This window comes from Ovis aries, chromosome 1 (assembly GCF_016772045.2).
Source record: "Ovis aries strain OAR_USU_Benz2616 breed Rambouillet chromosome 1, ARS-UI_Ramb_v3.0, whole genome shotgun sequence".
Lineage (NCBI taxonomy): Eukaryota > Metazoa > Chordata > Mammalia > Artiodactyla > Bovidae > Ovis > Ovis aries.
Genome location: NC_056054.1, coordinates 23,245,156 through 23,260,805, shown reverse-complemented (window position 1 = coordinate 23,260,805; position 15,650 = coordinate 23,245,156). Strand labels below are relative to the sequence as shown.

The following is a 15,650-nucleotide window of genomic DNA, read 5'->3' as shown; positions in this document are numbered from 1 at the left end:
TGTAGAGGACGAAAGAGGCAAAGCCTGGACCTCTCCTCGTGGAGATGGACTGCGAAGGTAGTGAGGGCTCTTAGTAAGTTAGAAATTCAGAGTGGATAGAGCTTAGCCCAAGAGTAGTGAAGGAGGTTTTCTTTCATGGGAGGCTGGGGTTTAAAAGCTTATTAGGCTAAGGAGATGTAAGGGAAGGCTTTCATCCCTGGGCTGGGGAGAGGCATGAACAGAGACATAGATAGGGGAAAGAAGGCAGCAAAAGTGGCAGTTTCGGGTTTGCGCTGCCCTCCTGACACTGTCCGCATGTTACCTCCTTCATCTGCAAGCAGCTCTTCATTCAGATGGTGATCTGCGTCTGGTGCAGCTGAGGAAAGAGAGGCTCAGAGAGGTAGGGTGACTAGCCCAAGATACCCAGCTGGCAGGTGGAAGGGCTCGGTTCACAGAGAGGAGACTCTAGAGCCTGTCCTCTTTCTGTCACCAGACACTGGACGTAGGAGAAAATGAGTGAGTTTAGGGACATCGTTGAGTGGTAGACATGCTATGCTTAATAGGTTGAATGGAAACAGGATTCTAGAGGACCTTTAAAACCAACTGAGGACGTTGCATTTGATGTGACAGAAAACAGGGGTCCATTCAAGATTCCAGAGGGTTAACATAAAAACACAGTAAAGACTGCGGAAGTCATCTAGTCAGAGAAGGAAAGCTGTGTTTTAGGGAATTGATCTGGCAGTGTTTACAGTGTGGGTTGGTCGGGGCAGGGACTGGGGACAGGAAGGCCAGCCCGCGGCTTTTCTGCAGGTTTCCCTGACTGCAGTGTGACCCACAGTGGGTGCTGGCCAGCAAAGTGGCTGGGCAGGTGCAGAGGAGGCTCAGGAGGAAAGCCAGATGAACGTAAATCTGCTGTGTCTCCACCACGTCGGCACCACCATGACGCTGGCAGCAGCAGGAGGCCAAGAGAGCGTGGGCTGCGGGGTCATCCGGCTTTAGAGTTGAACCTTGATTCCAAAATTTTCTGATAGTATGTCTTAGGAAAACTAGTCCTTCTGAATCTCTGTCCCTGTCTGTAAATATTTCTACCTATTTCCATCTCTTAAAGTCATTATGTTTATAACTAAGTTAAGAGTGGAATACCTAGTTCATAATGGGTACTCAAAGAAATATTAGTGTCCCCTTTCTCTTGTAGAAGAACATTGACCAAGATGACTACCACCTCTCTTTAAAGAACAACAAATTGAAAGGTTGTAGGAAAACAAGGCTTGAATAGAAAAGAGCAAAGATCTTTGGAAAATCGAAGTTGCCCTCCATCTCCAAGGGTTTCTGTTTCAGTGTTTAATCTAATTTGCATCCCTTGTTTTCTCCTATCTCAAGAAGCTTGCATGGGTAGCCACAGAGAGTCATCCAGGGAGGTGACTTGGGGTCCAACAGGGAGCAGGAGGGAGCTAGTTGCCAGCAGGCCTGATCTGGTACACAGACTGCCCACCTGCAGTTCAGGCTGCAGAGAAAAGGCCAGACTCGACCTCGGGTGGATGTTGTCCAGTGGCCCCAGGCCAACATATCCCACTCAAGGGCTGCTTATCTTCCTGAACTGTGAGAGCGGAGCTGCAGCACTGGGGTTCTCAGCACAGGGAGGCCAGGTGGATCTGGTTATCTGATATGATGCCTGCAGAGGTCTGAATGATCCTTTGAGCAAAAGGAAGTGAAGTTGGATGTGGCAGTGTTAGATTGTTTACTGACATTCGTGGGTGGGCTACGTTGCTCTATTTTTTCTTGTTCATGGTCTGAAAATTCCAGTAACTGGTGAAGGAAGAAGCGTTGCTGGTTGACCTGTCTTCCCATCTATCTGTGCATGCCCACTGTGCTTTCCAAGTCGATCTTCAGTAGAGAGCTCTTCAGATATCTCTGAACCCTGAGTCCTGCCAGTCTGCCGTCAGTCTGGGTGTGTGTATGCTGTCTCTCAGACCAGGACTCTCCCAGGGTATCTCCTGACCATGCAAGGTCCACGACTGACGGTCTCTGAAGACAAGGACCTTGGCAGGGACTTTCCAGTCCCCTCAGAAAATTTAACTCATCAGCGGCTGCCTCTCCCACTGTCCCCACAGAGGACGTGGACTCGGTAGAAATGCAGCATGAATGGCAAGGTCAAAGTCACAACTTCATTTTTAAATGATTAACATCAGCAAATGGTTTTTAAGTTGTTAAAAGAGCCAGAAAGCAAAAGGAAATCTCAGAGCTCCTTGCTAGATTATTCTGGGACATCTGCGTTTATGGACTCTACTCTGAAACTTTGAGCGCTTCCCTTATAAGGAGCAGAAGGTTGTGTTTTGTTCTGTGTGCCATCAGAATCAGACCAGGGACACAGTGGTTGTGTTTAATTTGTTAAAATCATAGGCTTTCTGAGCCAGAAGGAACTTAGCTGAAATCTAACTCTCCCTGCTCAGCTCCCGAAAACTGAAGCCAGAGACAGGCAGAGCATGCATACACGCTCTGCTAGTGGCAGGACCTGGGCAGTCTCCCCGCCCACTCTGGCGGCTGTGGCTGCCACACCCCGCTGTACCCTGGAGTCACCTAGAGAGCCCCACCCGGACCGCATAAACCCACTCTGCAACTTCATAGTTGAGCGACATTTCAAAAGTGGCTGCACCTCTCCCAACCTGGTTTTTCTGCCTGAAATGAAAATAGTGTCCCAACACCTTCCTTCCAGGGTTGCTGTGAAGATCTGAGAGAGTGAATATAAAGCACTAGCATAAGGCCTGGCACATTACAGGTGCTCAGTGAATGCGTGTGATTATTTCCCTGAAAGAAAGGCGGTTGGTGTTCATGGAGCAGATCTCTTGTAGTTGTGCAGCAGTGTCTTTTAAAGGACAGGAACAGCTTCCCGCCACCATCCTGTCCGACTAAACAGGTGCTCGCTTGCGTTCTTATCCCTTTCAGGTCCATCTGGGAAGCGGGATTTGGGTTGATGAGGAGAAATGGCACCAGCTGCAAGTCACCCAAGGAGATTCCAAGTACACGAAGAACTTGGCAGTCATGATTTGGGGAACAGATGTTCTGAAGAACAGAAGCGTCACAGGAGTTGCCACAAAAAAAAAGAAAGATGCAGTCCCTAAGCCACCCCTCTCGCCCCACAAACTAAGCATCGTCAGAGGTGAGTCCTGTACTGGAGACGCAGTGACTGAGGTCCTGCCCTCGACACTGTCAGGAACATTTCAGTTCAGCACACCTGCTGAAGCCTCCCCGTGCCAGGCCCTGGCCTGGGCACAGGAACACAGGAGCAGATACGTACGGACCTGGTGCTGGGCAAGCTCACATGTAACAGGGCAAATGGGCTCTACACACAAGTGCAGTTCAGGGAGCTCACGTGTGAGAGGCCCAGAAGGGGGCTCTCAGGAGGGCAGGAGACCCCTAGCTGGAAAGCCAGGGAGGGTCCCTGGGAAGTGGGTCACTGAAGCGGGCCTTGAAGGGTCCACCAGGCCTGGGGACGCAGATGTTTAAAGAGAGGTACTCGGGGCAAAGGTGCGGGATTGGGAAAGGAGGCTGCTGTGTAGAGCGCGTGAAGGTCAAGGCTAGGACACCAGCTCCTGGGGGTCCTAGCATCCATCGTGCCTTGAGCACTTAGTGAGATGAAGACCAGCCGATGGTCGCCAGACTGAGCTTCTTTTCTGGGGTTTGGGAGGGTTTGGAGGGACTCCCTGTCTCTCTGCCTGTTTGTTTCCGCAAAGGTAGGGCTCTAACCTGGACTCTCATTTTCCTTCCCTCCTGCCTTCCTTTCTCCCCTTTCTTTCCTCTTCCTTCTTTCTCTGTTCTGTCTCTCCCACCTGTTCTCCATCTGTTCACTGAGCTCTTATTCTTTACCAGACTCTACTGTGTATGGAGGACTTAGAAAGGGCTAAGACACAGTCTCCATCTGCAAGGAGCTCAGAGTCCCATGCGGAAGGTGAACACAGAAAAGCTAGTTACAGTACAGACAATGCAAATTACAGAGACAGCAAAGGACACGGGAGCAGAGAGAGTATAATAATCGTTCATTATTCTGAGCACTTAGGATATTTCAGGTCCATATTAACTCATTTAATCTTCATAACACATAACTCTCCCTTCTGTTGGCTGCTAATATCATCCCTGTTTTTAATGTGGAAACTGGACACAGAGATGTTAAGTAACTTGCCCAGATCACACAGTTTTAGGACTAAAGCCAGGAGTCCTAGCCAGGAGGGCTGGCTTCAGAAGCTGTACTCCTAACCATTCGTCTCTTAAGTGTCCAGCTGCCAGGTTTTGATGAAGAAAGTAAGACTCAACCAGTCAGCATGTGCATTTAGAACAGGCCTTGTACCAGGTTGTAGAGCAGGCAACAGATATGTCCACAAACAAATCAGATAATTTCAGGTATTGATGAAAGGCTGTGATATATAGCTGAGTGAGACAGTAGCTATGTCAGCTGGGGTGGGTGGAGAAGACCTGTTCGAAGAGTTGATTTCGAGCTGGGAATTGGATGTGGAGGAGGCGGTCCTTTGTGATTCTGAGGGGGTGTGAAAGAGGCGGAATAAATAACAGATTCAAAGGCCAGCATGCTCAAGGGGTGAAGAAGCCCCAGCCAGCTGCAGAGTTGTGAGTTCAGGGAGACTGAGGCCAGGGTGGTGGGGGGGCGAGGGACGGTCTTGGGCTGTGAAGGCCACGGTGAATAGCTTACCTTACTCTTCTTGCAGGAGAAAGATGATATGGAGTCTTCGGTGGGAGGGACTGAATGGGAGGCCAGTCGGGAGGCTGGTGCAGTGGTGCGATAGACTGAGGTCAGAGCAGTGGAGACAGAGAAAAATGGCCAGTTGTAGGGTGTGTTTTAGAGGTCCAGATTTCAAGACAGAGAGATTAGCTGACCAACTGGAAGTCGTGGCTACGAGGTTTCAGAGCCTGGATTGAAACCCACCTGGCTGACTCTGATCTGGGGTTTGTTCTGGAGCTCGGCTGCCTCCCTGGATGGCTGATTCATGGTTAATTGATTTAGGCAGACACTTATTTTTAGACAAGCAGAGGTAACCTGTAGTCTGCCCACTGTCTGAAATGATGGAGCCTAATTTAGGAGGTCATCCTGAGAAAGACTCCTTCCTGGGGACACAGCCCTGCCTCCCCAAGGGGTGGCCGACCTCTGATTCTGTTACGCTTGTTGGAATGTGACTCAGCAGGTCCCAGGTGCCTCCCAGTGACCGGCTATCACTGTCACGCCGTGGTATAAAGTCATCTGCCATGTGTCTGCCTCAGATGTTAGTGTGACCGTGTGAAACTCACCTCCCTGTCCTCCGTGCCTCACACAGGGCCTGACACGCTGGTAGCTCAATCAGTGAGGGCTAAAGAAACACCACGCTGAGACCTGCAAGCCATCCCCTGATCGACTCTTCACATGGTTTCTTGTGAACCACTTTCCCTCCCTGTCCAGTGCCCTCAGCTGAAAACTTACCTCTCAGATGGTTAAGAGGGCTGCCTGGCCGATAGCTTGGGTCATTGTTACTCCTGAGTTGTGAAAACAAGTTTCCATTCTTTGCTGAGCCGCGCCATAGGGCTGGCATGACTTCGTGATGGTCATATCATTGAAGTTCACGATCATTCAGTGCTTTTCACCTTTCAGGCCCCTCCCGACTGCTCCCAGTGCGAGGCGATGGAAAGCGGAAACTGGAAAGGAATATCAAAAGCTTGGGGTTGAGCCGCAGCTCTGCCTTGCCTTAACGCTGAGCTGCCCCCAGTTCTGTTTGCTTTTGTTTCCCCAGGCCCCGTGCAGTGCTCATACCAGGTAGGCGCTCGATGTGTGCACATGTGAGGGCAGGATCATAGCCCTTGCCCCGGCTGCCCAGTGGACCCAGAGACATTTTGTGTGTGCTTTGGACCCCATTCACATAATGTTCTTTGTAGCTGATTTGGTCCCCATTACTAAGGGACAATCTAGAAGAAAACACCTTAGCCATATCTCTTGAGGCCATTACAGACTTACTGTCTTCAGCCCACAGGCCACGCCCTCCAAGTTTCCCTCACTCATCCACTCCTCAATTTTCCAAACCCTGTTTAAAGTTTCTCTACTTTTCCCTTGAGAGTCCACACCTCTTTTTTCAAAAGATGACCTTGTCTCCTCCTTCACAGAGAAAAGAAAAAGAAATCCCACAGCTTCGATCCACCATATCTACAAACTTACCTGGACCCCCCTGAGTTTTATGCCTCATGTCCAAAAGAAGAGTTTCCTTGTCTTATTTGGGACTGGTCATTCTCTCTTTGTAAATTTCAGCCCACCTACCTTCCCAAGTACGTTATTCCTTCCACTCAGTTGGTTCCTTCCCACTGCCATTTAAATATGCTTTGATCACTCATTTCTTACAGAAGCAAGAGAAACACTCCCTAGGGGCCACCCGCATCACCCAGCTGCTGCCATGTCTTCCTTTTCACATCCAGGTTTCCTGAAAGAGTTGTCGACACTCACTGCCCGTGTGCACTAGCAATGCCCCTGCCGTCTCGTCTGGCTTCCGCTCCAGCCCTCTGCTTAGTCTGTCCCTGTCAAGCTTCCCTCCGGCTCCTCTTCACTCCTCCAGGGCAGGACTCCACCTCCTCCCCAGCCTATGTGACCGCCCCTCCTTTACTGAGAAACCCATCCTTCCCACTCAGGTCTCCTCCTGCCTGTGGCTTCTCATCCCCACTGTGGGCTCCCCTCCCCTCTCCTCTGTCTCCAGCCCTCCTCCCTCTCCCTCTACAAAGCTGCCCTCTGCTGCTCTCTCCTCTTGGTTCCCATTGCCCCCGGCGTGCATAGGGCCCAGAGTTGAAATCCACGCTCATCGTCTTGGCCGCTGCCTGGTGATCCGCTTCCGGTGACCCCTCGGCCTCGTCTCACACACCTCCCAGTTCCCACTGCTCTCTAACCGCTGAGGCCCTCTCACAGTTCTTTCCTGTCCCCACTTCCTGCAGCGCCCCTCCTCTGGGCTGCACACCCTGCCTCCGTGTCATTCAGAGAGGCCGTGACTTCCGAGTCCGAGTCCTTGACTTCCAACTGTCCAAGCTGATGAAGTAGCCTTGCCATCACTCTCTTAACACATCGCCCTCCCTAAAGTCTGCAGTGCATTTCTTCTTTATTTATTTGCTTGATGACTGTCTTTCTTCCCCACCCCCATGAGAACATGAGCTTTATGAGATTCTTGCTCAGGGCCAGTATGTTGTAAGTGCTTAACAATATTTGTTGAATCAGTGACTGGTGGCAAATATATATTTGACCTCAGTTCACACTTTGAGGTTCCTGATGCATACATTTGGGTGCCACTGGCCCCCTCCTCCCAGATGTCCACGTGACACCTGCACATCTATGCCCCTCGCTGCTCACCTCGCCTCTTCCTTCACCCCAGAGCCTCTGCCCTGTGTGTTCACCGTCATGATGAAGGACACAACACCACCTGCCAGGAACCCAGGGATGCCTCATCCCGCACTCCTTGTTCACTCACTCTCCATCAGTTCTGCCCCTAAATACCTTTTAAACCATCTGCTTCTCTCCATACCCATTGCCGCTTTCTTTTCTCCCCTGCCTTACCCCAGCAGCTTCCAGACTTCTCTCTTTATATGTAATCCGAGTGATCATTCCAAAACCAAGTATGATCCTGTTACCACCACTCCGACACCTGGCGCCCATTATTAAAGGGTGAACTTCTTATATATGCTCAGTCTTTGAGACTCCATGGACTATAGCCCACCAGGCTCCTCTGTCCGTGGAATTTTCTAGGCAACAATACTGGAGCAAGTTGCCATTTCCTACTCAGGGGGGTCTTCCCAATCCAGGAATCGAACTCACATCTCCTGCTTTGGCAGGCGGATTCTTTACTACTAGAGTCACCTGGGAAGCTTCTTAACATGTCAAAAAGCACCTTCATAATCTGGCCCCTGGGCTGGAGCTCTAGCTTTTCTTTTTTAGCATATTGCCCTTGAACTGTAAGTTCTTACTATAATGAGCCTCTGTGTTCCAACAAGTCTTGTCCTCTCTCACGTTAGGGAATTTGCAGATGCTATGTCTGGCACTAGAAGCGTAGGTCAGACTGCCCACCTAACACCTGTGCTGCTCTGCCCAGCCACCTGTTACTCACTGCTCAGGTGTGCTCAGGAGAACCTTCCTTCAGGAAGCCCTCCCTGACCTTTCAGGGTAGGGGGACACTTCTGTTGTGTGTCCTAGGGCACCCTGTGCCTGCCTCTGTCCTCTTCTGTCTGTATCTTTGCCTCCTAGGTACCTGGTCAAGTAACCCTTTAGAGCCCATAATACTTGCCATACCAGTGAGTAAGAGGGAAATTGACTTACCCAAGGCCATACATCTGGCTCGATCAGAGCTGAGCTGAAGTGGGCTTTCAGGCTTCCCTGGGTCTCCAAGGGTTTCTTGTCTTACTGAAGTACAATGTCAGTTTGTTTTTGTTGTTGTTGTTGTTAACTACAGCCCAGCAAGTTTAAAATCTGTCTCCCATCGCAGCATGCACTCACCGTTTTTAGCCTAATTATTTGAGGTTGCATTTGACTGATTCTTCCCATGCAGGCTGTATTCTGGACTGAGATTGTTTATGTTTGTTTTGTACGACTTTGCCACATTTACTCACATTGGACATGTCAAAATGACAAAAGCCTTGGTGCTCACAGGGTTGGTGAGGACTTTTTCCTTCTCTTTGGTTTGGAAGCCATTCTTTACCAGGTAGCCGGGGAATGGGGTGAACGCTGATGTCACTTTAGAAAGGTGAAAGTAGGAGGGCTGGAGGGGTGTCTGGCTGCAATGACAAGCTCCAGAATGACAGCTAAACCCTTATTAAGGTCAAATGACCTTTTGCAGACTGTGAGTTTTCAAATGAGCCACAGCATTGAGTTCTGGTTAATTTTTATAACTTTTTTAATAGGACACATTAACGCTGTTATAAACCTTGTTAATTAAGCAATAATCTCAAATGCTCCCTCGCAGAGGGAGACATTCCCGGCAACTGCAGGTGAATAATATCTGGAGCCTAACGAAAGCCTTTTAATCAACCTCGGGGGCCATTCAGTGCTCTTACCCCTAGGAAACGAGAGTGATTGGTATTCTGTGGAGGCCACTCTGTAAACCTTCCTCCGTCTGCCCGTTTCTCCTCCTGCCTCTTCTCTGACTCACCCCGGGGCCTCTCGGGGCCAGCGCAGCCACTCCCCTGCCCCCTTCTCTCTCCTCTTCCTCTTCACCCACCCTTTTACCTTCCAGGGAACTAGAGCCCTGGAGCTGGAAGAATCTCCTTGGATGATCGGGTTTGACCTGCTTTCAGACTGTGAGACTGAAACCCAGGGAGGTTCCCACTCAAGGTGGCCCAGTAACTAGGGTTAGAGCGAGATTCGAACCCCTGAACTTGGAGACAGTCCTCTGCGCAGGACCACCTCACATTTGGTTCAAGTTCCAGCAACATCACTGCAGTTGTCTGCCTTACCATGGCCCAGGGCTGGAGAGGGAACCCCCAGGGTTCTAGTCTGTAGGAGAGACAGTGTGGTCACAGTTTTATTAGATTGCAGTCAGAGATTTGATAGGGAGCAAGCCAAATGAGTTAGGGAGCACCAAGAATGCAGGCAGAGTGGGGTCTCTGGCTCAGCCTGGGAGATTCCAAGATGAATGAAGCTAGAAGAATGAGTGGGATTTAGTCAGGTGAAGGATGAGGCCTGAGTAACTGGGGAGGAGATGAGCAAAGACTGATTTGTGGGCCAGCCTGGAATGGGGCAGGAAATGGAGTCAGCAGAGGTAGGACTGGAGAGACAAGGCTACCTGCCTTCTCGTCTCAGTCCCCGTGGAAAGGCCAGCACAAGACAAAGCGCAGGCTGGTCAGGAAGCAGTGAAGGTCAGCTGAAAGCTTCTAAACCCTTCTCCGTAGGGAGGAGACGTGCTTCAGAGAAAGAAGGCCTATAGCACACTTACCCGCAGCCTGAATGGCAGCAGGAGGCAGGCTGCCTGTGTCCCCAGGGAAGGGCTCAGAGCAGAGACCACGGGGGATCTTGCTCCCACTTACCTGCTCTCCAGGTTCGGTCTCGTCTCATGTGGGTGGAGGAGTTGGCACCAGTTAGTCTCCATGATTTCTGCTGGTGTTGACGCTGTGCGCCACTGACAGGCTTGCCTGCTGTGCCCTGGCCTGGTGGACAAGACTTGATGTGTGTGCATGCGTGTGTGCCCAGTCCCGTCCGGCTCTGTGTAATCCCACGGATTGTAGCCCACCAGGCTCCTCTGTCCATGGAATTTTCCAAGCAGGAATACTGGAGTGGGTTGCCGTGTCCTCCTCCAGGGAAGACTTTGTTCATCCTCCATAGCAGTTCCTCGAGACTCGGTTGCCATTCCTGTTTTATAGACAAGGAGGATCAGGTGCAACAAAGTTAAAACCCTCGCTCAGGACTACATTACCCCAGTGGTTCAGTCCCACTCACAGCCGTAGTCCCCTTTTGTGCAGAATTATCGTGTCCCCTCAGGTTTCCTTAGAGAAACATTCATGCATCCATTTATTCATTTAACAGGCATTTACTTACTCTTGCCCCTGTGCCAAGCACTGTGCTAGACCCTGGAGCAAACAATGGCATATACATAAAATGACTATGACAGCCCCATACAGGTATAGTGTTCCTTACAGTTTGACAGAATCTTGCAAATTGCAAAATGTTTGTATCATATCCTTCATGGCAGCCTTAAAAAAGATCACATGTGGTTTCTTATCCTTGTTTAGTAGGTGAGGAATCTAGGGCAGTGATTTGCCTCAGGTCCCTGGGCTAGGAAGTAGGCCACCATCAGGTTCCAGTCAGGTCCTGTCTGGGGCTTACTCTCTGCCTCATCTCCGCAAATGGCCGAGTCAGTGCAAGTGGCCGTCCTCAGCCTCGTTAGTGGTCACCTCCCTGAGGCACCGCTTCACACCCACCAGGTGGCCGAAACCTTAACAATCGGTTAAGATGTATGCATACTGAACTTTGAGGGCTTCCTGGTGCTCAGTGGCCAATGCAGGAGATGGGGGTTCCATCCCTGGACTGGGAAGTCCCCCTGGACTAGGAAATGGCAACCCACTCCAGTATTCTTGTCTGGAAAATTCTATGAACAGAGGAGCCTGGTGGACTACAGCCCATGGGGTCACAAAATCGGACATGACTGAGTGTGCACAGACACCCGCACACAGCCCATGTGACCACATGGGCTGTAGCCCACCAGGCTCCTCTGTTCATAGAATTTTCCAGGCAAGAATACTGGAGTGGGTTGCCATTTCCTAGTCCAGGGGGACTTCCCAGTCCAGGGATGGAACCCACGTCTCTTGCGTCAACAGGTTGGTTCTTTACCAGCTGAGCTGCTGAGCCACCAGGAAGCCTTCAGAATTCAGTATGCATACACCCTAACACTGGGCAGGTCCAGCCAAGGCCCGTACTGGGCATTTCCTGTCTGCCCCAGGACACACAGCCTAAGTGCCTATAACTGCAGAACACAGCAAACAATCCAAGTATTCACTGACAGTAAAGTGGGTCAGTCCGTGTGGATTAGTCGGACAGTAGAACACTGCTCATCAGTGAAAATAAGTGACCTGTAGCTGTACTCACACTTCAGCGTGGGTAACTCTCAACACTGAGTGAAAAGAAAGTCAGATGGATATACAGAGTAGGGAGACACTGTAAAAGGTCAAAACAGGGGAAGAGCAGATGATATGTTATTTAAAGGTGTGTCAGTCATTCAGTTCAGTCACTCAGTCATGGCCGACTCTTTGCGACCCTGTGGACTGCAGCAGGCCAGGCTTCTCTATCCATCACCAACTGCCAGAGCTTGCTCAAACTCATGTCCATCAAGTCAGTGATGCTGTCCAACCATCTCATCCTGTGTCGTCCCCTTCTTCTGACTTCAGTCTTTCCAAGCATCAGGGTCTTTTTCAATGAGTCATTTCTTCGCATCAGGTGGCCAAAGTGTTGGAGTTTCAGCTTCAGCATTAGTCCTTCCAATGAATATTCAGGACTGATTTCCTTTAGGACGGACTTGTTTGATCTCCTTGCAGTTCAAGGGACTCTCAAGAGTCTTCTCCAACACCACAATTCAAAAGCATCAATTCTTCTGTGTTCAGCTGTCTTTATAGTCCAACTCTCTTTATAGTCCAACTCTCACGTCCATACATGACTATTGGAGAAACCATAGCTTTGACTAGATGGGCCTTTGTTGGCAAAGTAATGTCTCTGCTTTTTAATATGCTGTCTAAGTTTGTCATAGCTTTTCTTTCAAGGAGCAAGTGTCTTGTAATTTCATGGCTGCAGTCACCATCTGCATAAAGATGTGTGCGTATGTGTTAACATGAAAAAGAAATTCAGGAGAGCAGTTACCTCTGGTGAGGACGAGGAGAGGGTAGGATGGGAAAGGGGTGTCTGGGAGCTTCAGAGGGACCCCGTTAAGCAGGGGAGTGGGCACATAGGCATTGTATCTTAATTTTTAAAGTATAAATTTACAGTGTAGACCTCTTTTCTCAGTACATTTTGTGTTGAAAATTTTAAAAGGAAGCCGTGCCAGCCTTGTGAATTGGCACTTTGGAAGTATGTCAGGAGGCACATTTTCCTCTCTCTTCCGTAAAGATATGTACTTGAGTGCACCATTAATCCTTGGCCTTCTTGTTTCTTTTCCCTGTCTAGAGTGTTTGTACGACAGAATAGCACAAGAAACTGTGGATGAAACTGAAATTGCACAGAGACTCTCCAAAGTCAACAAGTACATCTGTGAAAAAATCATGGATATCAATAAATCCTGTAAAAATGAAGAGCGAAGGGAAGCAAAATACAATTTGCAATAAACTTTGGATTTTTCATAAAGCCTTCTCGTTTTCCTTGCTTGGCGTGTGATTTGCGGGCGATGGTGTTGTCCAGATCAGACCCCACCATGCATGGTGGTGCGCAGGCCAGGAGCCAGTAGGGTTCTGGGGTCAGCCGGCCTGTTCTGAACTTGGACTTCTCACTCCAAAGACCGCAGATGGATGTGCTGAGATTCAGGCAGCAACCTGGCACCAGAGTTGTTCCGGGGATGGTGAAAATCCTGTCCTTTCGGAAGGGGATGAAGTGACTCTGAGTTGCCTATCACTCGGCCAAGAATTTGAGCTGATATTTTTACCATTCAAGGACTTCTATCTTTGTTCCTCTATTTTGTTCTATAATAAAGCTTCATTAATTCTTTGCTGTGGACACTCTTTATCCTCATTTATTTAAGGATGGATATTAAGTGTACAGTAGACCTGACCAGTGTCCTTTGAGGGGCAGAACATTCACGCTGAAGGAAAGAAAATTCATAATGGATGTAACTGCTGTCTGCAGATCTGAAGGGCTGTCTTGAAGCAGATTACTTTCTCTTACCTCAGAGGACAGATCTGTCCAGTCACCTCTCCTTCAGTGTGATCTGAGACTCAGCTTCCCTGATAATTTGAGTCAATCTGTAAAAGAGTGTGAGGGGATGGTAATGTTAGATGTGGTTCAGGGTGACCTTCAGGAAGTTGGAGGCAACATCACCCGGTGTCAGTTCATTTATCCTATCTTGTATCTCAGGTGATCTCTCAAGTTGCCTAATTTGTATCTCATTCAGTACCTGCGTCTCTAAAGTGCCTGGTGCACAATCAAGCAAACCACATTTGATCTTCCTGTTGATTTGCCCTTCCTTTCTGTAATGCCTGTGCCTACGAAGTCAGCACCGGGCTTCCCTCGTGGCTCAGAAGGTAAAGAAGTCGCCTGCAATGTGGGAAACCTGGGTTCGATGCCTGGGTTGGGAGGACCCCCTGGAGAAGCAAATGGCTACCCACTTCATGACTTTGGCCTGGAGAATTTCATGGAATTTATATAGTCCATGGGGTCACAAAGAGTCGGACACAACTGAGCAACACACACACACACATATACATACACACACACACATATACATACGCACACATATGTGCGTGTGTGTGTGCTGCACAATAAATACTGGCAGTCATTTCTGGTTATTGACTTTTAGGCGTTGGTTGGAAAACTTTGGCGTCTGGTTTCTCTAATGCTTTATCCACTAAACCATTAGATCATTGGTGGTCTATAAGCAAAAGCTCAGGGTCACTAGGGTGAATAGTGGATGTGGCTACCTTTGTAAGAAGTTTTATTTTAGTATATGAAATAATTTTAGTATATAAAATAATATGAAATATATGCTTGCTAATAGGTTGTATAAGTGTGAATTTCCTTTTATGGTGTTTTCCCAGCTCTCCACAGACTAGCAATGTGATCTTGGACCATGCACTTAACTTCTCAAAGTCCTTGGCAGTACAATGAGGAAAATAATGCATACCGCACAGGCCAGGTGGATAATTAAATAATAATAACAACAATAACAGATACTTAATATGTGCCAGGACTTTTCTAAGTGTCTAGTATAAGTTAATTGATTAAGTAAGTAGAGTTTGTGACACTTGGTAGAATTCAATAAATTCTTGTTATTAAGATGTGTTCATTTAAATGGCAGGGGCAGCTGGGGCATTAGTAGTGTGGAATGCATGCGAGGCTGGGGAAAAGCATGCATCATATTTGAGCTTATCCCCTTTGCTCCCGAAGCCTGACAGACACTGAGAGTCTCCGTGCATTTCCCTACACAGGCTAATATGATATGATACCTGCTTAAAGGTACTTTTATTGAGAGTGTGGCGAGAGTCATGGAAATAAATGTTGAAAATGCTGTGACATGGAAGTGCTTTAGGTAATGTACAGCTTATACATCAGAGACAGAACAAGGTTGTGAGAGACTGTGGGGTCTGAGTTCACATCATGACTTTTACCACTTTTCGAAAGGTCACTTGACCCTTCTGGAGCTCGTTTCTTCTAAAGTGGAGGTGATGATTCCTAACTCAGCACTGTTGTGGAAAGTAATCTGGGTAATATCTGGAAAATGAGCTGGCTAATATCTGGGAAATGAGTCTCAAAGAGCCATGCAGATGTTATTGGTCTTTAGCTTGTAAGGCAGAAGAGAATTAGACACGAATGTGAGAAGAAAGGACTTAAGAGCTGTTTCTGATGGGGAGTCTGGATGGGTGGGGCAGGTGTCTTTATATCCTAGTTAGACAGACTTTTTGAGCACCTATTGTATACCTGATGCACTGTGACTCTTATATGAGGGCAGGGACACTATTCTTATATTCATACAAAAGAGGAAATGAGCTCAGAAAAGGTTAAATAACTTTTTGGCAAGGGTCTCAGACTTGTCAGTGGTGCAGCTGAGTCAGAATCCAGGTCTGGGCAAAATCTGCCCTTACACTTCCACTGAAAGCTGAGTGGAATATTATGGTCTGGGCTGAGAATCTAGCCATGTAATCTCAGAGCATGTTTAAGAGAGGTCCAACATCAGTAACCAATCAATGGAAATTGATCTCATTAATTCAAGCCATTTGGAGAGATGGGAAATGAAAGTACCATCCATGAGGATCTATAGTTTTATTGCATTCAAATACGTACACAAAGCTCAAGTTCATTTCACGTAGCAGGGAGTTTCCCACACTTGCCCAATCTTAAGAATTTGCTGAGGTACTTAAAATGCAGATTTCTGGGCTTTGGTTTAGAGAGCTGGATTCAGTAGTTCTGGGATAGAGCTGGAAACGTATTTTAACACTACTGCCAATTTCTGCCCCAGTGGCTCAGTGGTAAAGAATCCACCTGCCAG

General features: G+C 48.5%; 2 protein-coding genes across 6 annotated transcripts in view; both read left to right on the top strand.

The window, feature by feature from the left end:
• Window positions 1-13,163, top strand: part of BEND5 (BEN domain containing 5) — a 49,172-nt gene extending 36,009 nt beyond the window's left edge. For all 4 annotated transcript variants that reach the window (XM_027969859.3, XM_015091783.3, XM_042247766.2 and 1 more), the window contains 2 exons: window positions 2,923-3,136; window positions 12,623-13,163. In XM_027969859.3, coding sequence (XP_027825660.1) covers window positions 2,923-3,136; window positions 12,623-12,780 — 372 coding nt within the window. In that variant the 3' untranslated portion in view covers window positions 12,781-13,163. The remainder of the gene's footprint in view (window positions 1-2,922; window positions 3,137-12,622) is intronic.
• The window catches only part of AGBL4 (AGBL carboxypeptidase 4), a 1,492,749-nt gene that overhangs the window by 1,254,671 nt on the left and 222,428 nt on the right, over window positions 1-15,650 (top strand). The gene's annotated exons all lie outside the window — the stretch shown is intronic.